This window comes from Anneissia japonica, unplaced genomic scaffold (genome assembly GCF_011630105.1).
Source record: "Anneissia japonica isolate Jap-2015-1 unplaced genomic scaffold, ASM1163010v1 scaffold288068_len275957_cov168, whole genome shotgun sequence".
Classification (NCBI taxonomy): Eukaryota; Metazoa; Echinodermata; class Crinoidea; order Comatulida; family Comatulidae; genus Anneissia; species Anneissia japonica.
Genome location: NW_022698294.1, coordinates 189,208 through 211,284, shown reverse-complemented (window position 1 = coordinate 211,284; position 22,077 = coordinate 189,208). Strand labels below are relative to the sequence as shown.

The 22,077-nt window shown below is 34.9% G+C and overlaps 1 protein-coding gene across 2 annotated transcripts; it reads right to left on the bottom strand.

Annotated features, from left to right (window-relative positions):
* Positions 1-827: 827 nt before the first annotated feature.
* On the bottom strand, positions 828-20,706 carry LOC117102479 (protein MTO1 homolog, mitochondrial-like). Of its 2 annotated transcripts, none has more exons than XM_033242758.1 (17): positions 20,555-20,706; positions 18,965-19,176; positions 17,862-17,957; positions 17,391-17,446; positions 16,939-17,110; positions 16,059-16,235; positions 15,476-15,588; positions 14,742-14,854; positions 14,025-14,098; positions 13,731-13,847; positions 12,948-13,078; positions 11,927-12,131; positions 11,029-11,209; positions 9,415-9,533; positions 7,730-7,826; positions 1,726-1,780; positions 828-1,080 (listed from the first exon to the last, which is right to left on the bottom strand). In XM_033242758.1, exons 2-17 carry the CDS (start codon positions 19,164-19,166, stop codon positions 976-978), a joined length of 2,013 nt encoding a protein of 670 aa, XP_033098649.1. In that variant the 5' UTR covers positions 19,167-19,176; positions 20,555-20,706; the 3' UTR covers positions 828-975. The 2 variants fall into 2 exon arrangements, with proteins under 2 accessions (XP_033098649.1, XP_033098651.1); XM_033242760.1 differs by having other exon boundaries at positions 20,559-20,702.
* Between the last annotated feature and the right edge of the window lie 1,371 nt (positions 20,707-22,077).

Here is a 22,077-nt window from a genome sequence, read left to right as displayed (position 1 = left end):
GTGCGGCGCTTATTCGAGAGCGGCGCTTATTCGAGCATTTACGGTACTCCACGTTAAGCCTGGTTTCTTTAAAATCGCTACAGAGTGTGTTCAGTGCAATCGTTGTACTGCACAATCGCGAAGACTTCCCGATTCGACCGACCAATCAATCAGCATCATTGATGAGTGCGTCGTAGCGATTGTATGGAAACCAAGCTTTATGCAGACGGATCTTGTGATGGAATTTACTTGCTTTTATCAAACACGCGCCTCTTTTATTCCCTTTAAACCTCGTTTGATCAACAGTATGTATAGGTGTAATTTTGCCCTACCTGACGTGGAAATGTAGGCTACTGAATACTCAGTACGTGTGAAAACAATTGCGAAAAAATCGCATGTTGTTCTCGGGTGGGATTCGAACCCACGATCTCCATTGATAGTGAACAACAACCCACCCGAGGACAACTTGCACACGTACTGAGTATTCAGTACATTTCTATGTCAGGTAGGGCAAAATTACACCTATACGTGGTTCTCCTGACGCAAATCCAGTTAATGTCTACTCCATCACGACAATAACAATTACTATCAGATACAGTATGTTTCTCCTTGTTCGACTTCTATACATCGTCTTCACATTGCTTCTTTGCACATGCAATCATATATTCCTTTAACTTTGGATTCCTTTTTCATGTTGTTCACCTACACCAGATATCCAGATAAGATAGTATAATACATACTCCAAGTGCCATCACGTGTCGGTATTCAATGTTTCGACATTAATCATGTCATCATCAGGAATATCCAAATTTTCAAACGGACCATCAATAAACTTTTCTCACAATAGCTTTTTTTTTTACATTTTTCTTTCTTTTGCGACAACACAATCTTTACTTTCAAGTAGTCACTAGTTTCGGTTATGTGGCAAAATCTAAGTGGAATCGGAGCGTTTATATATTAATGGTGAAATTAATTTCACCTTAACAGGCCTGCATTTCATCTGGCCATCGTCTGATGTTGCTTCTCCCTCTTTCGAACATAATAAAGAAGGTGAAGAAGAGCTGCAGGGGTCATGCCTTGAATTCGTCCAGCAGCACCAATCTATAGTAACGAAGAGAAAAATGCATTACTTTCTCAAATTGCTTATACCGTACGTTTATCTGATACTGAAAATCAGAAATTGAATATAGAAAATATGACTTATCAAGAAGAAATATTATGTCCAAAAAGTTGTATATCATGTACAGATTATCTTTTATGTTGATGATTTTACAAAAAAAAAAAAAAAAAAGATTTAAGAAAACGTATAATTCCAATTTATTTTCATTTTTATCCTAATGATTATACATTTGTTATGTTGATGTTATCTGAAAATAAAGCTACGATATTAAAATTAGTTAAATGTGTATATTGTCTACAATAGATGGAAACATGATAATAGTTGTCAATAAGTTTAAATCAGTTCAATGTTCTATTCGTGTACAAATTTTCGGCCAATGCCTACGTTTATTTGAAATAAATTTCACGTTGGGGATAGAATAAACACAAAATGTACCACAAATAATGAATTCTATTAAGAAAATTATAATTATTTCATCCAATCAGGAAAAATGATGTCTACGGTGTACGTGAGGAATTGTTTTATATACAGTAGTGCAACGATTCGCCAATTCATGATTGATTGATATTTGATTGAAAATACAGTAAGACACGTGTTCATGAAAAAAAAAACCAAGATAAACTTACTGTCGACGGCCGAACTTGTGCTAACTTTTCTTTCATTTCTCGGGACAACACAATTCTAACAAGGCAAAGAAAACAAGCCAATGAAACGGAGCAGTTTGCTTGAATGCAAATAATCAGTGGCGTAACTACGTCCCTATGGACCCGGGTTCGGGAGTACAGTCGGGGATCTGCGAGTACAAATTTGGAGACCAAGCTATGTAGTTAAGATAATTATTAGCCTTCTGTTTTGGTCCCCGACAATAAATAGTCACTTTAACATGATTATTAATTATTGTATAATGTATTATTTTTTTACTAAAGTAATCAATAGTACCATCTTAGGGTCCAGTTTTTTTTTTTTTTTTTTTTTTTTTTTTTTTTTTTTTTTCTAGTTATGACTCTTACAAATGTCATAACTAGATTAAAGGAGATGCTTATTCCTCCATGAACAAATAAATTGCAAGAAACACGAACACATTATATAAATACAATATGAATAACAATGACTATATATATTTATACGAGTTGACGGGTATTTTGAAATGCATATAAAAAAGTTGTAGTCCTACTTAAATGTTATGAATACACAAGATACAATATGCTATGCATTATTCAATAAACCTATTGACATTTGAATTAGGCCTACACGTGAATACGTTAGAGTTGCGAATAACAGACTGTTGGTATAGTACTTATTATTAAGTCAATTTTTGATTTATCAATAACAGACAGACCATTTATTTATTTATTTATTCCCAATTCGACAATAAAGTCAAGAGGGAACCATTAGCCAAGGGCCCAACAAAAAGTGGGAACCTCTTTACATAAAATAGTCAATGTACAATATGTAAGATTAGAACGGAAAACACAGAAAGCATTATAATATTAAAAATAATAATAATAATAACACTAATAATAATAATAATAAAATATTTTCCATATTACAATCCATCCCTTAATAAGCAAATTTACAACTTGAATATCACGCTCGCTGTTTGATTCTTGTGTACTAATTTACATAACAATCCACAGTGACGGGTGGTGTCTATGTTTTGTGGTTTGCTTCATTAGTCGCTTTTCTAATTTGCTAATTTACATACATGTGTATAAAGCCATAATATAAGCTTTGGCAAAATTTGTCATCTTTCGCACTGATGATGAGAATTGTTTTCTCGAAACATGTTTGCTATACGATCGGGCTCAATGAGTCCGCGATCACGATTAAAGTCTATTACTTGCTTTAGAATGTGCCTTGTGGTGTTTTTACTTATACGAAATTTTGGTGGCATTATTTATGACCTATCTGAATAATAAAATAGTAAAAAGGAATTATCTCATATCGTTAAAATCATTAAAATGAGCTGTTATTAATTTTCTGAACATTTTTTTTGTCATCATATAAACTTCTCAGGCTGTCAGGAATAGAATTCTATATAATTTAGTTTTATTTATTGTTATTTATTTATTATTTTTTTAGGCACACACATGTGCCAAGGATTGTCAATAGCGAATATATCACTGTCCTACTTGTAGGTGACAATCCCTTACACAAGACAAACACACACACACACACACGATACTTTACACAAAGTAGTTTTGGTCGTGAGAAAAAATCATGACAAGAACTGAACCCATGACCCTGGGATTCGAAGACAAACATCTTAACCACCAAACTATTCAACTTCACTTCCCTAGTGTTAATGGTAAAAGGAATTATCATGCCAACAACAGGAAATCCCCCCACCCAACTTCCCTGAAATAACGTGAAGCAAACAAGGCTCTGGAAACTTTTCTCCTAACAGCTAGAGGATAAGGATGGTACATATTTAAACGATCAATATAGTCCATGTAGGTATTCCTCCATGGACAGACCTATCACTTGATAAAGGTATACTTAACAGGGGCGGATTTAGGGGGGGCCGGCCCGGCCCCGGCCCCCCCTTTTGGGAGGTAAAAAAAAGAAAAAAAAAGAAAAAAAGAGAGAAAAAGAAAAAAATGATAGCCCAGAATGCCTCAAATGTTATGTTCGGGCGTCTAGAACACAAAAATTTCGCGGGGGCATGCCCGGGACCCCCTACGACAGTGTTGTCTCAATCGGCCCAACTTTCGGCCCCCCTTTCCGGCCCCCCCCTTTTGGACATTTCTGGATCCGCCCCTGCTTAATAGAGCAATAAGTATTAGGGGAATCAATTTGGGGGTGGTGGCTCAATGTTAGAATGAGGGACGTAAAGGGGCCCAGATCAGGTCATACAGCGGAAAAAGTTTGTTTACCTAGATGACCAGAATAAATGTGAAATAATTATGATAATATTGGTAATGATGGTAAGTGGATGACGACGATGATAATGATAACTGTAATGACGACGATGACGGATGGTGGTAATGATGCTGACATAGGCGGTGGCATGGTTTGAGTAACAGGAATACTAATGCAGACTAAAGTAAAGCATGAGTGAAGTTGAGTCCAAGCTGGAAAGTGTTAGTGTGCGAGGAGAAAAGCCAAGGAAAAAACAGCGGTTTTCATTAGATATAGACTAATTTGAGTGGTTTTAATATTTATTCTTCTATTAATATTTCCATAGAGTGAAGCGATCAATGAGGTACTGAGGAAGGCGGCGACCCTCTGTTCTGATGTTGTGGGAGAAAGATTGTTATCCTGTTACTACGTTCCAAGCACAAGTTACAATTGATTGTCTGGGATTAGAGGATTGCAAAGGGGTCTAGGGACCAAAAAGCATGAATACACATGTGAAGCATTTTGATTATAATGTATCAATGGCAAATTTGGAATTACAGGTCTCCCTCCAATTAAAGACCCTCTCCAATTAAAGACCACTTTTCTGTGGTCCCGTTTGAATCTTTTAGCATTAGCTGTTCCATCCAACTAAAGGCTCCCTCTATATAGAGATCAAAGACCATGGTTTTGCGGGACAAAAATGAAAGTTTTCCCTCAAAAGAAAAACCAATATAAAATAAATAGTGACGTTAATGCTATTTCTTCTTTAACCAATGTTGTTATAGGGCCTAATACATAAAAATAATAGCCAATGCATATCATAATAAGATAGTGTTTTGTGTATATTTATAACAATAATGTTAGTGGTGGTGTTAGTAATACTTTAATGAAAAGTTGCTTAAAACAAGTACAGGAACTGATGTCTGGATTTCAAAGAAATCTTTTTTTAAGAATAAATAACAGCATGCAGTAACTGTACATCCATTCTAAGCCATCTAATTTATTATTTCTCAATTTATACTAAAAATCAAGATAGAAACAGTTCTCTTATCATTGGTTGATTATTGGATCCTCATAAAACGGTTACGCATTTGATACCAAGCTGAATAAAACGTGAAAATTACCCAGAATGCGATTTAATGACAAATGACTTTAAAAATAAAAGTTCTAAACAACAATATTTCGCCCGACTACCAAGACAAACAAACAATGATGATTTCTCTTATCCAAATGAAAGCTCATATCTGTATTCAAATAAAACAAAGGTTAACTTTTGTTCTAACTAAACTTATCAGAAGAGAATATTTTGTTGTGTTGAGAATAGAAGTTTAACATTTGTTTTACTGATTCCTCCTAATAATGAATAAAGTAAGTCTATCAATGGGCTGGTGGAACACCGACATTTCTGATAATTAATGAAGAACTTAATAAGCATATGTCCAGTGGTAAAATCATGTAAAAGGCCTAAATTATTGACATGAGAAGTATTTTACAAAGTCTGGTAAAATTTAATTCTCAATTTCGCCTTTTTCAACAAGTCTAGACATACACCTGGCCGCTATTTATGTTGCAGCTAACAGCTACCCAACGAAGGACGGTTCTTAGGCGTTCTTTGCATGGTATTGATTCTGTACTAAAGAACTGTTCTTTGAGACGGCAAAAAGAACAGTTCTTTTTGTGGGCCGTCTCTCTACTGCCAAAAAGAACAGTTCTTTCTCATCAATAGAAACAGGCCCTTTGACGCCCATGAATATTTTTGGAAGAAAACTGAAAATGTTCCCCTTTAAATAAGACTATTAATAGGAAATTCAAACTTAAATGTATCATATGGTTTTGGAAAACCCAACGAAACTAATAATGTTCCCTTCAAATAAAGAATACATTACAATATATAGTGACTTTAATGCAGTTTTTTTTTTTTTAAATAATGATGATATGAATACACACATCAAAATAATACACAACATATTAGATTGTGTGTGCTCTTTTAATAGGCCAATACTGATAGTGTTAGTAGGGCAATGGTGTTAATAATATTGTGATGGCAATTTATGTATTAGAACGAGAGCAGGGCTTGATGTGTGAATACCTAGAAATTGTTTATTAAGAATCAATAACAGCATACAGTAACTGTTAATCCATTCTACAGCACCTGGAATAAAACGATCCTACATTTACTATATCATTTCTTAATTTCCACGTAAGTAGTGATAATTAAGAACACATTTAGTGCCGGTTATTAATTAGAGGGATTCTAATTAGACACCATAGCTACTAAATACCTCCAAAACCCTGGTCCAAAAAGTGGTCATAAATTTGAGGGAGACTTGTAGTTATTTAACCTAACCATTGTTGATTTGCATCGCACTATAATTGTTGACTTTAAAATATAACTTGCAGTATTGTATAAAGATAAATAAAATCAATCCACATTTGAATCTATGCATCATACAAATCATACATATCTACAAATACATCTGTCTACAAACTCCTGTAGAACTGCCAAATTTGGAAAAACGATTAGTGGCACTTTATTTGTCAACTGAAATGCCCTTATAAAAAAGGTGGTTATTTTCCAAAATCATACTACTGTATAAGCCGATAGATGTGGGTACGTTTATATTTATAATGTTTTAGAAATTGATTACAAGGATCTTTTTCTAATTTTAACGATTTTATGGACAAATGTTTACAATCTTCTGACAAATTCTCGTGATTATGGCGCAGTATTCAAAAATTTAAAAACAAATGCAAATTTACAAAAATGTGTGTAACATGAGCCAACAATTATATGATTCTTCCAGAGATTACGTGACAACATAGCAGTTCCTGCTATACTCTAAACACTCTGTGTTCCGTTTCTGTAGACCTACAGAATTGAAAGCGTCTCTGTTGAGATAAATGAAGACCTACGCAAACTTTTATGCAAGTACATATTACTGTCAAATTAGTGCCTTGTCCACTATAACAGAAAATGATTCACAAGTTTCTTGCTATTAGCCACTCCCAGATGCTTCTCCCATTGTTAACAACAATCTCTGTTTTCAATTGCATAATATTATTGTGTGACCTTTCTTAAAATTACTGTAGGCCTACTTTTTGTATTTACGTACCAATCTCAACATGCATGATGATGTGTCTGTGAGGTGGGGGTGAAGTGGAAATCTCTCATGGAAACCAGCACTGGATAGAATATAATATTCTGAAAATACCGACTGCCTATTTCTACTTATAATTAAACTGCAAACAAGCATAACTACTCATATCTATTTATTATAACTGTATGTGTGGCATTGCATTTACCCAAATGAAGTGGGATCAATGTTAGTAAACAACAAGCGAAAATCCAAAGGGATACCATGTTCCTGCTCGATTGCAAGAAGAACCAAATTGATTTTTACTATAAAGAAGCACCTAAAATAACACATGGAGAGAAAGTCACCTGTGGAATTGTTGCTGCTCAAGAACCATAAAACAAACACAATTTATACTACACATTTAATCTGTTATTGGCACAACAGAAAAATACCACAGCTGACAGCCACATATGCCTGCCTACCAACTTTGTTCTCAAACAGAACTCTTTAGAAGTCAGTGACTATATAAAAAGTATAGCCAGTGAGGACTGCATATTACTATCTACTCATAATATTATGTAAATTACACAAATTCTTTTAATTGATTCACTTTTTACAATACGGTGTACAATACATAAACTAATTCCAGTACAACAGCAGTAAAAATACAATTTAAAAAATAAAAAAGTGTATAGATTTATTATTTTATCACCTTGAATAATCAATATCATTAGGTAACTCAAGCTGCTCGTCTTTTTGCACCTCTTCAATTTCCAACTGCTGCTGGTGTAAAAGATTCTCATAAATTCCTAATATAGAAAAAAAATTATATATATTATTGGAAATTTACCATACCTTGAATTAAGATAAAAATGTATCATATGCTGAGTTCAACTGCTTTCAATAAGTACTTATTACAAGTTGCAGCCCAGATAACAAACTGAAGCAGCTTACTGCTGGTAGCAACTGTGTATGCATTGAACCTTGGAGCAATAAATGCCTTGATCCCCAATTTTATTCCATCCACCGCTCTCCTTGTGTTTCTGTTGGAGTGCTGAAGTTTCAATAGTACACCACCTTTTAAAAAATATATTTAAGCAGTTGGGCATGTGTGAAATATGTGAGGTCTCACCACAAAATGAGTCTCATGGTTAGAAGTTATATTTAGGTAGATCTCATTATAAGCTTTCATTTGGTCTTTGAATGGCTTCCCTACTATAAGTAAATCCAGAGATGTGAGCATTTAAAGAATGTGATGAATGTAGGTGTTGTGAGAATTTAGGTGTATAAGAACCACGTTTTGAGAAAATCGACCTCAAAGATAAACTAACCTGTACAAATAATATGACTAGAATTACAGAATATGTGCAGAGAACACTGTTTTGGCAAGAAAATGCACTTACAAAGTATACAATCATAAAATATAAGTATCAAGTTATTCAAAAACATTAAAATCAAAATTTTGTAAAAATATTGATTTTGGCCTGTTTTGGGGAATATCTTAAAAGAGAACTAGCAAAATGATTTTTTGTTCTAGAGGAGATTTTTGATATGCCATTAATAATAGAATCAACATTAAAATCGTTTTTTGGCAATTGTTTATGAAGTTACAGGCCACTATATACGATTTTACTGTGACGTCACTGGCGAAAAAGTAATAAAAAAATCGTGTAAATAGCGCTGCGTACGGTATTTGCTGCGTACGATTTTTGCATGCTGTAACCATGGTTGTTGTAACTTGCATAGGCCTATAACTGCATCAGCGGTTGTCAACAGAAGAGTTACAGCTATGGTTACAGCATACACACACGCAAAGATTGTACGCGGCGGATACCCTACGCGGTTTTATTTACACGATCTTTTGTTACTTTTTCGCCAGTGACGTCACGATTAAATCGTATATAATGACCTATAACTCCATAAGAAATTGCCAAAAAGCAATTTTAAGGTTGATTATATTATAAATGGCATATCACAATTCCCCTCTAGAACAAAAAATCATTTTGCTAGTTCTCTTTTAATATGATTTCACCAACAATGCGTCTCATTTCGTGGTGAGACCTCACATATGGCTCATGTGCATATTAAGAAACAGTACAGTTCACTTTTTGAAAAAGAGAAGATTGTCTCCCAGTGTACTGCCCAATACACCACCAGAAAAAACCCCACTAGAAATGAGTTTTTTTCTTTCCTCAGATTTCCTTGATGCATTTAACACCAAATACAGTAAATCCAATCAAATCAATGTTATTGTTAAACTATTCATAATATGAAGACTTAAATACTTGGTGCACATTACTAAACTAAAGCTCCAGGTCTGCTGACCATAATTATTCTACATCTTGTTGTACTTGGAAAGGCCCTGTTGTGTAGTGTACATACAATTTGATTCCTTACCAGCTATCTTGAGCCTTTGAGTCAGATGCTTTTGAAGCGGTAGTTGCGATAGATCTTCTGGAAGAGTTCTCACTAAAGTTTCTACAGTTACATTCTCATACTGCAGAACTTCTATTGCACTAAATAAATCAACAAAATGAAAGCAATTACAGTACTAACAATTTCAATAGATATATCTTATCTATTTTTTATAATGTAACACAGATATATCATTATGAATAACTGGTTCACATTTTGCAGTTTTTTTGTAGTTTTTATAAGGATTTTTTTTTTCTTCTTTTTTTTTTTCTAATTTAAAGCCCCATTCCTGGCAAAACTTCATTTTTAAAGAAAAATCTAATTTTCATATACTGTATATTAGTAAGATTTATAAATATAATACCAAATTGCTAGTTTAACTGACCTTCTTAAATATGAAACAAATGCAAAATAAGACTCAAATTTGATTTTTTTTTTGGTGTTCCACACAAAAATAAATGCAGATTAATTTTTTTATGTTTGATTTTGTGATAGGTTTGAGAAGAAATATAGCAGGCACCGGAAACGTCAGCCTGCAACATTGCTGCTAGGCTAGGCCTACCCTTACCTCCATTTGGGTTCTATTATCAGACATAAAAAACGGCCAACATGACATTTTCCCAGGAATGGGGCTTTAAGCGTTTTGGAGCATTTTTTATAATGCATTATTTAAGACTACTAAGCATTAATATTAATATTAAAAATCAAATCAAAATCATCAATGAAATCATCATTTCCATCATCATTGTTATTGGTTTCATCATATATTTTATTGGAATTATTTCAAACTTGTTAAGAAATGATTCTGACTGAGATTTTGGACAATTAAACAAACCTATCTCAGGCCGACTTGATCGACCGCAGTGTGAGATGTGCGGTACAAAAAGTAATCTCACTAAAGAGGGCACACTTCACTTATTGCTCACGATCGTATCAGTGATGTAAACAGTTCAGTAAATCAGATTAATTAATGCTTTTATTTAATTAATTGTGGGATGAATTAAAATATCTTATCATTAGAGTTCATGACACTGGTGGACGAGATAAAAAATGAAGAATGCGGCGGGTTCGCGAAACAATACCTTACCTACCTCAGACGCTCAACTGATACAGTATACACAAAAAGCAGCTGGTGAGAGCACTCCTGCAAATGCAATCTACAACCTCTGAATTTGCCTAGTAACAAAGAAGTCGTCAAGAAAATGGTATTCTCCCATGAGAAATAGTCTCTACTTCTCATTTTTTTTCTCCTTTAGCGTAAAACTAAAATTTATGCCAATATTTTTTCATGGTTTATAATTAGAGTAATGAAATACTGTATGCATTTTTATCTGAAATTTTTTTTTTTTTTTGTGAAATTTTGCCAGGAATGGGGCTTTAAGTGTGTTGGAGCATTTTTTTATAATGCATTATTTAAGACTACTAAGCATTAATATTAATATTAAAAATCAAATCAAAATCATCAATGAAATCATCATTTCCATCATCATTGTTATTATTGGTTTCATCATCAAATGTCATCAAAGTTACCTGCAGTAAACTAATTGTCTAACAATACAACATCAATTTTTGATGACTTTATCAATCACAATCTACCTCATCCTTGTAGGCCCATGTTCCGAGAATGGAACCTGTATACCCTCCACCTGTAACAGCTTCTTCCATTGGTTCCTTGACATAGAAACAGAGCGTAATAAATCTAAGCTTCTGTTAAGTTCTCTCTCATTTCTCAGCGTTTTCTGTTGCCGCTCATCACTGATACAACCTGTGTGATAGGCTGCAACATATAAAAAAAACAAGGAAAAATACATTTAAACTATTGAAAAAAATATGCATTTTATGTTAGATGATTTGAGTATAATTTCTTAAGAAGCAGTAAAGCAAAGAACTGGAGTTGATGAAAAATGGATTTAACAACTGCGTGTAATGGGTGTGAGGAGTCCTGGGAATGTTTGTACCTCGGATTGGATTGGATTTATTCGGTGTAAACACCAAGGATAGCCCATGAAAGTCTAGAAGAAGACATTTCCAGTGGGGTCCTTCTGGTGGTGATTGGGCAGTACACCGGGAGACAATCCCCTACTCTTTTCCGAAGAGTGCACTGCGTTCTTTAACGTGCACATGGGCCATAAATGCACACGGGACCAACGGCTTTAATGCCTCATCCGAAAGACGGTGCGCTATTGTAACTTGTATTTCAGCCCTCCAGCTGAAACACAAGGAGAGGCAGCGATGGGATTTGAACCAGCGACCTGGAGATCTCCACGGTTCAGCGCACACACAGTGGCTACTACCAGATTAGCCGACTGAGCTAAGCTGCTCTCCATTCCATCAAACCGCTCTCAATGTAAAATTCATGTTATAGCAAAACACTTTAAAGAAAATCGTCACAACGAAACTTGGTACTGAGTATAACATAGTCCTTGTGCTTATTTCTTTTAACAAACTTTAAACATTAACATACCATATGTGATGTTATATGAAATAAGAATACCTTTTAATGTCAGCCTCAAATCAGCATTGTCCGGACGCAACGTCATCCTAAACTCTGACCTGCTGGTGAACATACGATATGGTTCATTGGTTCCCTGAGTTGTGAGGTCATCAATAAGTACACCGATGTATCCTTCTGTCCGACGAACTGTGAATTCCGGTCTCTTGGTTGCTTTCAGTGCTGCATTGATACCTGCTACTATACCCTGACCACACAAATCATGAGACAAACAAAGGTTTTTAGACATATGCAAATAAAATTTTTCTATTTTCTAGTTAAGGATCTTTTGTCTTATGAAACATATGAAATTGGATACACTGATTAAAATTGATGATAATAAAACTTACAGTATGTTGCAATATTTGTAAGTTGCACCATTTATGTTCACCCAAATAATCCAAACACAAATTTCTTGAGGCTCAATTAAGCTTTGAACCAACTAGACTAGATGGGAGAATTCTTACATACTGTCTTTTGAAGACATTTACCTTATGCATGATAATAACTTCTGAGGACTGTGCAGTAATAGCACAGCCTCCCCAAGGTGTGATTTTATTTTCTTTGAGAATTGATAAGTAGGACTTTGAATTCAATCAGATTCACCAAAGTTTAGTTATCGTGGTAACAAGCAATCCAACAGCAAGGAAATATATTACAATTTCACCTAAATTAGAAATTTCTTAATCGAATTATGATGGTATTTAGCATAAATTTCCTTATTAGGGAAATGTTAATTATGCAAATGAGCAATTAGCATATTCCCACATACGAAAAACAATTAGGCTCTGTTTTCTTATTACCATCTTGCATTCTGACAAGTTTAAAAATCAATCAGTCTTTTTACCAACTTTATAATTGTGGTAACTCTTCTAAATTACCTGATCATTTGGGACCCAGTATACTCTATAAACTGTTTTGTTTATGAGGTTGCAATTGTTTATGGTTGTGATTGGGAGGGAGGGGGAGGGGGGTGAACATCTTAACAACTTCACCATCATTTTACTTATGAACATACACTTACCTGTGCTGCTGCCTCCTCGTACCCTGTAGTTCCATTTATCTGTCCAGCAAAAAACAAATTCTGAATCCTTTTTGTTTCAAGTGTAGGTTTAAGTTGTCGTGGATCCATATAGTCATACTCCACACCATAGCCTGTCAAAAATACGAAGAAAATTACCTCCAAAGTTAATTGGAGATGGATCCGGGTATTAAAAATGAAAAGAGAAAGCCACAGTGTTGCTATTGTTTTGCTGTGTTTACAAAAATGTGTGGGTGATTCTCTGTGCCTGGGATCTACCTTATGTTAATGCTTACTAGTACAGGTTAAATCCTGTAGTGTTGAGGTTATACTTAATGTGTTATTTGACCAAAGAGAAGAAGCACTTAGTGCAAAGTGTGGTAGTGGTCATGAGATTTAAAACCACAGATATGTATACAGTATAAAGCTGTGGATGGTTTCAAAGTAACATTTATTTAATTCCTTTTCAATTCATACAAAAATATAAAACAAGATCATAAAAAATTCATGAGAAAAGGTAAAAGGCATAGACCAAAGAAGAAAATCATCTTGTGACGAGTCAGCCTGAAAACAAAAAGACAAAAGGGAGACACGAAAAACAAACAGAAAAGAAAAAGGACATTGACAAAACCAGACAAAGAAGACACACTCACACAAAAAAAAGCAACAGTTCAAATTGGACCAAGACACTGAGTATAAGTTAAGAGAAGAAAAAGAATGATAATAAGGGGCTTGAGTGCCAGAGTGTATAAATAATGATGGATAATGGTACGACTTAGTTCATACCCGGCTTAAGCATTTTTGCCGTCTCTAATCCTGTTACCTTGTGGATGCAGGCTTCTTGAAGATCAGGTGGCAATGTGATGGAGAAGCCCTGCATATATACAACATCTGTATGTAAACCTGTACAAACAGAAAACACATAAATGAGAATAATTGTTCATCAATGTGGTGACATTTTATCAACTTAAACTAGGAAAATATAATGCAGAACAACCAAAAGTAAACATCTGGAAGTACTATCTATCAGCTTAAATACACTAAAAGAAAAACAATTGTTTCAAAAAAGTAGAGTATGACCTTCTGGTTCCAGCCATACTTGGTGTGGTCTCTTTGGAAAACGTAACACTTTTGATTCAAGGGAAGGACAGTATCTGAAAGAAATCAAAACAAATAATTGCATACTGTAAGTATACTTCTATATACTACTTTGTTACTTGTTATTTGTTTCTTGTATAGCGCTTTTCATTGAAGTTACGAAGCACTGTAAGTTTATCCCGGGTCTTTGGGTTCACATGCTTAAGTTTTGCTGTCATATTGGTGCAGCAGCAGGGAACTCAACCAGATACACATTTATACTTCTGGGAGGAGAGAAGCAATGTGTCATGGATTGAAACCCTGACCTCAAGGGTGGGAAACAAAACCGTTCCTGCTGCGGCAAACCGCTTCCATGTTTATGTTACAAACATAAACATCTGTTTGTGTGTGTTGACGCTGTAAACAATTTATGAATAAATATTTATGGTAATATTCTACTTAAAAATTCCATACATAAAAATGTTTTCGGAAGATTAAATATTATTGAAAACGTTAAAAAAAAAATAAGAGAAAAACCAACTCAAACCAGTGGAGCCAATGTGAGTTTTCTGTTTGCTGCAGCACTTTTGAAGCCCCGGAATGAGACTAGACCTCATATAAATCACATATAATCAAAATAATGTACAATTTACATCATCTGCTACAAGGGTTATAGTTTATGAAGAGTCAGCAAAGACCAACAGGACATTTCCCTTTTACCTTGGTCCATTTGTTTCCTCTGAAACATGTTTATTGAGATGCATGTTGTCCAAGATGATGTCATCAATCATGTGATTTGTGTGGGTCAGGTGACAACATATTTGATCTTCTGTCTAAAAATACAGTTTATGAAATCATAATTAATGATTATGATGTATACCTTGATAATGATATCACTATCAGTCACACTCACCCCTCTCCCAGAATAACACTTATACACACCCATACAAAAAAGAAACAAAGGGCTTCAAATGAATGTGAAACGAAAAACAAATAATGCAGTTGTAGTGAGTAAATGTTATTTAGATACAAATATTTACGGATACAGATACAGATCTTTTATTGTCATAAAAATACAAGGTACAATTATGAAATTTTCCTTCCTTATTGCAAATCTACTCCAAATAAAAATAAATATAAATATATTAAAAAGCACATACGGTAACACAAAAACACAATTATAACTACATCAATTCTACTAACAATATAGATTATCTTAGTTTCCTCTTATTAAATTCTACAATTGCTGACGAGCCTATGAGCCTTTGTTACCTTTATTGAAACTACTAACAATATACATTATCTTAGTTTCCTCTTATTAAATTCTATAATTGCTGACGCTGACGAGCCTATGAGCCTTTGTTACCTTTATTGAAACTACTAACAATATACATTATCTTAGTTTCCTCTTATTAAATTCTATAATTGCTGACGAGCCTATGAGCCTTTGTTACCTTTATTGAAACTCTTTCATTCATGAATGAAAATGGAATAGGATCAGCATCCCCAGGCTGTTGTACTAATCCTGAGTAATCTATCGACGTGCCATCTACCCTTGGAGGAGTTCCTGAAGTGCAATCAAAGATGATGGTTACTGTACTTATTCCAAACAATGTATTATTCTGATATGTAAGGCTATTCATTTAATTTATTCTTTTCTATACAGTATTTTTTACCTTAGATGTGACAATTGCAAATCTATCTAGTTTCCAAATAAAGCCAGTGGATTTTGAAGGAAGTTAAAATAAAAATGTATTAATGTATCTTATTTCATAATTTATTAACATAATTGATCAATTTCCTTGATTGAGTGGCCTCTATTTATTTATTTATTTATTTCAAAATATTTTGTGAAGGTGGTCCACCCATCTTGAGCTCTATGATTAAAATGGCTTATAATAATATAATTACATCATACGTATACAAATCATTTCATACATTTTTAACCTGCTAAATGCATTTATTACCGTAACACAATCATACATTTTCAAAAAACTTTTTAAAATAAATAACTGTTAACACATTAACTTTACTTACCTGTTTTTAACCTTCCTACTGTGAAGCCTGCATCTTCTAAGGTCTTTGCTAGTCCTACAGATGGTTCATCTCCTAGCCTGCCAGCAGGCCTTGAGTCCAGGCCTAGATGAATCTCACCACGAAGGAACGTTCCAGCTGTTATCACGACTGACTTTCCATAAATCCTCTTCCCATCAGCTAAGAAAATTAATTTAAGTATAGAACTTTCTAAACAAAATTGCATGTCAGCATGGTTTTTCTAAAATAATAAGAAAATATATATTAATAATTATAGAGATTTGTGTTTGTGAATGGTTCTGTTTTTGTTCAAAGTATTTTGTTAAAAAAGGGATTACAGAGAAAAGGCAACTGAGGTTTCTTCTCTCGACCAAATTGCTTAATTTTACATTTGTTTCAATTGATTTGATGTTCTTTTCTTCAAACTCATTTGTTTAAATTGGTCAATAAATGTATTTTTGAACCAAATTGCTTTATATTACATTTGTTTAAATTGATTTGATTTTCTTTTGTTTAAATTCATTTGTTTAATTTGGTCAATAAGTGTACTTTTGAATTTTATTAAATTTTTTATTTTATTTTATTTTTTTTGATGGTTATAATAATTATTAGCTGCAAGATGCAAATTATAATGCAACAAACATCATGAAACATAACAATCACACATCTGAGGCCCCCAGACCTCCTGACAAAACAGCTGGCACATGGCGCTATACAAGCCTGAAAAGCGTTGCTAATAACATCTAGCTTCCAGCTTCATTGCCTGACGAAAATCCACAGATAGTAGAATGAATGGTAGCAGTTCATTTTACTTGGTTTAAATTATGAATACTACCAATAACAACACAATCGCCGCAAAGTAACAATTTACACCATACAGTACCCAGAATGACTCCATTACAAGCCTGCTTCATCCATTCATGGTCAGGTTCACTGGCTTCATGGACTTGGAGATCTTCTACTGGGCTAGCCATCACTGTTAAGTTTGGTGTATTCAATACTTCATCTTGCATGTACTGCCGGTATAGATCACGATCAATCTGCGCCCTCAAACCCTAAAAAATCGAACAAGTAGAAAAACAAGTACACTGTATTAACATTTTTCACGATAAATGTTAAATATGGAACAAATAAATCTCTCTTTTCGGAATTTATAAAGATTTTATATGGGTAATTTTTTTTTTATCAAAACATCACATAGGTAAATAAATTGGTAAGTAATATCTGCACACTGAAATTAAGCATTCAAAATGACACAGTGTATTGTTACCATTACTAAGTCATGTTCTTATGGATCTGAGTGTTATTATTAGCCAGTTCATAAATCAAACATACCCACACTGCTGGACCTTTCCTTCTATTAAGTACCTTAAACTGAATTCCTGATTTATCTGTAAAGAAAAATAATACAGTAAAATTAACTTAAGACTGCAGGTACGAATATGTTTTGTTAATTATTATAATTGAATGTTACCACTGTTGTAAGGTCCCATGGTAAGCCCATATAATGTGGAGTTATTAAAGCTGGGCGGTTATTGTACTTTCTTCTAATCTCAGGGTCCTGGGGTTAAGTTGAGTGTCAAGATGTTTGTTTTCAGGACCAAAAACAAGTCAACTTTCTAAGCCTCAAAACAAGTTTATGGAAAGCATCATGTGTGTATGTTTGTCATTTAAAAGGGATTGAAGCAAAAAAATTGGTCCATGTGCATATAATTAAATATTACATACAGTTACTAAAAAATGTATTCATAGACTATCAGGCAATTGTCAGCAGTAACATCTCTAAACAAATTTTTCCAAAATTACCACTGATACGTCCACAAATTCCATCAAGGGCATCGACCTCTCGTACCAAATGACCCTTTCCAATTCCACCAAAAGATGGATTGCATGACATTTCACCTGCAATAGAAGAATATAATGCATAAATGTAATAACAATCTAATATGGATGGATGGATTTATTCGGTGTAAACACCAAGGATAGCCTACGAAAGTCTAGAAGAAGACTTATTTCCAGTGGGGTCCTTCTGGTGGTGATTGGACAGTACACCGGGAGACAATCCCCTACTCTTTTCTGAAGAGTGTACTGCATTCTTTAACGTGCACATGAGCCATATATGCACACGGACCAACAGCTTAAACGTCTCATCCGAAAGACTGTGCGCTATTGTAACTTGTATTTCAGCCCTCCAGCTGAAACACAAGGAGAGGCAGTGATGGGAATTCAACCGGGGACCTAGAGATCTCCACGGTTCAGCGCACATGCAGCGGCTACCACCAGATTAACCGACTGAGCTAAGCTGCTCTCTCGTTTGCTACAGCAAAGTACAGTACATGACATTAACATGAAGGTGTACATCAATAGTACTTCAATAGTACAAAATAATAGAACATGCCTGTAGTGCTAGAATATAGTAAGGCCATATAGCAGTCTTTAATTGAACAACTGGCCCTCACAAAACGGTAAATAGCTCACGCATCCATGGTCTACCCCAGGGGCCCACCAAGCCTCCCACAACATCGGTATTGTCCCCTCAGCTCCTGTGAGAAAGCAAAAAGACTCCCTTAACCTGAACCAGCTCCCAAAAATTTGTGTTATAAATTGTCTACCTGCTGGCCATGAGTATCACTTGAGTAGAAAATTACAATACTATCTGGAAAGCTTATTATATCAATTCTCCCTCAAGTGTTTAAATAACCTGGGGTACTAATTAATATAAAATGCATACAGACATTCTATAAATGTAGTAAATAATTTGTACATTGGTACTGGAAAGAGACAAGTTTGCCCACCAGACAAAATGGATTAATCCAATTAGATGATTCGATAAGAAGCTCATCTGCAGCTTATTTACACTGCCACATGAATCTACGGCAACTCATGCTCCAAGCTAGCAATGGTCTTACCTATTGTTTGTATCTTATGTGTAAGTAGGAGCGTGTTAGCACCCATCCTGGCCGAAGCGCAGGCCGCCTCCGTTCCTGCATGGCCACCACCAACAATGATCACATCATAAATAATTGACTTGCTACTGTTGCTGCAGAAGGTCCTTGCAAGCAATGAGTATTTAGAGATAGTTGCAGAATTCTGGCAAATTTGACGTATCATATTTTCAAGTCTGTAAAATAAAAAATTTCATGATTTTTATTTATATTACTTTTCACCTTCATTGTAACCAACAGCTTAAACTTGACTACAAATTTAGAGTTGGGCACACACTCTCAGACCAAACTGTAAAGTAATACCTGCACAGGGAATATATATAACCAATGCAGTAGTTATGATTCTGTGCACCCCCTCCACCCCACTGTAAGGCTCGCGCAAAAATTTGGCCTAGAAATCTGTCCTCACATTTTGGAAAATAAGGGCCGATTTCTGTACAGATATTGCCCAAAAAATAGGCTTTGACCAAATCTTAATATATAACCAATGCAATTATGCAGCAGTAACGATTCCGCGCACCTATTTTCCTAGTGATTTTCTGTGCAAATTTGAGCTGATTTTTTAGATCCTCCACGTGCAAATTAAAAAAATTTTACAGTATGAGTATGCACCTATTTTCATGTCATGTTTTTCCGTGCAAATTTAAGCCAGTTTTTGCAATTAAAGAACCTTACAGTATGACTCTAGTCTAAGACACCTCTGTGACCTTCATTGTGTTGGTGTGGATGCGTTTTTTATCACAACTGGTCCTCCAACTGTCATTTCAGACCAGTGGCGGATCTAGGATATTTATTTGGGGGGGGGGGGGTCCCCTATGTATTTATGGGTGTAAATATGGTGTGCAGTGTTATCTGAGGACCGAAGCCCGGAGCCGAGGGTGGGTATGGGAAGGGGTATCCCCTCCTCCCAAAACGAGATTTTGAAGAAAAATGAGGACTTCTAGATGGCTTGGATGGGAAAACTAGGCCTATTTTTTTTTTTTTGGTCCGACTGCCGACGAGCATTGGCAAATAGGGGGCTTGACCAGACCGATGGGGGGGGGAGCTTAAGCCCCCACCCCCAGCTGGTGCCGCCACTGTTTCAGATACATTCTGCTGCCACTGCTGCTTATAACTACCAAAAACAACAAACATTGACCTAGTAAGTAGTAGAACATACACATACAGACAGTGCAGTGTAAAATTGTACAAATTATTATTACTGTATTAAACTACTGACTGGGCTTATGTGTTTTATATGGAATAGCTTCATATTAATAATATAATAGTCATATACCGTACGTAGTAATAATGGCGTAGATCTATCTATATTAATATGATTGAATGTAAACAAATACCTCCATGGTAGTAGTATTTATACTGTATAGCAGAACCTTGCCTTGCTTGATAGGCATCAACAAGCAAACGCTGGTTCGAAAGCGACGACAAATTGAAGACGGAAGCTTGTCGGGAGTTGGCGCAAGCGAATGCCGGCGCTTCGCCTACGCTTACTTACTTTTAGCCTAGCTAGGCCTATTTTATTGTAGGCCTAGCTGGCCCTAGCTTACAACTTACTTTATTATTTCGAAAATAATCTATTGCTTTTTTGTCTTGGCTAGATGAGATACATATTACTCTGCATTTGGATTATTTGATAACAAACAAATAATCCACATCTACACTACACTGCAGATCTATTCTTACCGATCACGCCGTCGGTGTCCAGAATCTCGTGTGTTATGTGTGTGTATAGTGTGCATTGATGCATGTAATCCAAAGAGGGCGCGATTCAATTTAATTTATGAACTCTACAATTAAATTTGGAACTTTGGCACACGAGTCTCTCGGTGCGAACTCGGTGCATCCCAAGTTAACAAAATCAAACATCAGAAATTATCAAACTACAAATAAGAATTAAAGTATTTTGTTTATGTTGTTCACATTAGGCCTACTCCAAAATACATAATGTACTGTAGTATTAATCGGCATTGCATTTACTTTTTTAATTATTCAAAGATAGGCCTACTGGTTTTAATAAGATGGCTAAATGATGTTTTTATAGGCATGTTTTACTTTCTTAACTTTTTGATGTAAATTCGTAATGGTTTGGTGATCTTGTCTTTTTTGCTTTTTTTTTTTATTTGTTAGTGTTTTATTGTTCTCTCTCAAGTCTCGTTTTTTTTTCAATTTTTTGTATTTATCTTTTTTTTTCACGTAAGTTGATGTGCTAATTGTGATACTTTTAGTGTCCCGATTTTTTATTTTAATGTATATTATATATGGAGCAGCCGCGAACAGAAGCCCATTTAGAAAAGAAACTTGTGTGGTACTGTAGTGTACATGAATTTCAAAGGTACAAAATAAACTAAAATCACACTTGTACAGCATTATATGTGAATTAATTGTGGGTTAATCACTCCATGATACAGATTGATGTTACAGTGGCCCTATTTTGTTTTATAGTAATTCACAAAATTTACAGAATTCATTGAAAACAACCGTTCCCTACCCCCCTCTTACTTTACAAAAGAAGCCCATCCAAAGTTCCGTCAAATCCCCCCACCCAAAAAAAAAAATTACCTCTTTTTGTGTCTTAGAAGAAAAACTGTTTTTCTTGATATGGCAGGCAGACGTGTATTAAAGTTTTAAAGATCCACACAAAACTGCCAACTTTTTTATACTGACACAGATCGAAACAATTAAATATAAATTAGTACTATTCGTGGTCGAATATTTGAAGTAAGGCCTATGATCTCGTGATACTGGGTAGTGGTCCCAATATTTTTATTTTCAATTATTGATTCATTTTTGATGCACGATCAAACGCTAGGCCGGTTCAGTAAACTTTGTCAGTTTTTTTTTTTTTTTCCTCTCATTGTTTGAATAATGTATTCTGAATAAATATGTTGCATGTAAATAGGTAACATTAAAAGAGTGACGGAGCAGAGGTGTGTGCATGGAAAAATACTCCTCCCCGTCTCCTCCTCCAGGGCACCCGGCACAAAAAAATTACGCTAGATTAATACCCTACATTACCTCAACACCTTATTTTGTGAGCTAGCACCCCCTCACCTAATCATCGAGCCCCCACCACTTCA

Excerpts from the sequence above, each read along its gene's own strand:
- LOC117102479 (XM_033242758.1), bottom strand. The coding sequence starts at position 19,166 with ATGATACGTCAAATTTGCCAGAATTCTGCAACTATCTCTAAATACTCA. Across the intron at positions 17,958-18,964 it reads ACATAAGATACAAACAATAG|GTGAAATGTCATGCAATCCA; the intron begins GTAAGACCATTG and ends CTTCTATTGCAG. Across the intron at positions 14,855-15,475 it reads ATGAAAGAGTTTCAATAAAG|ACAGAAGATCAAATATGTTG; the intron begins GTAACAAAGGCT and ends CTGTATTTTTAG.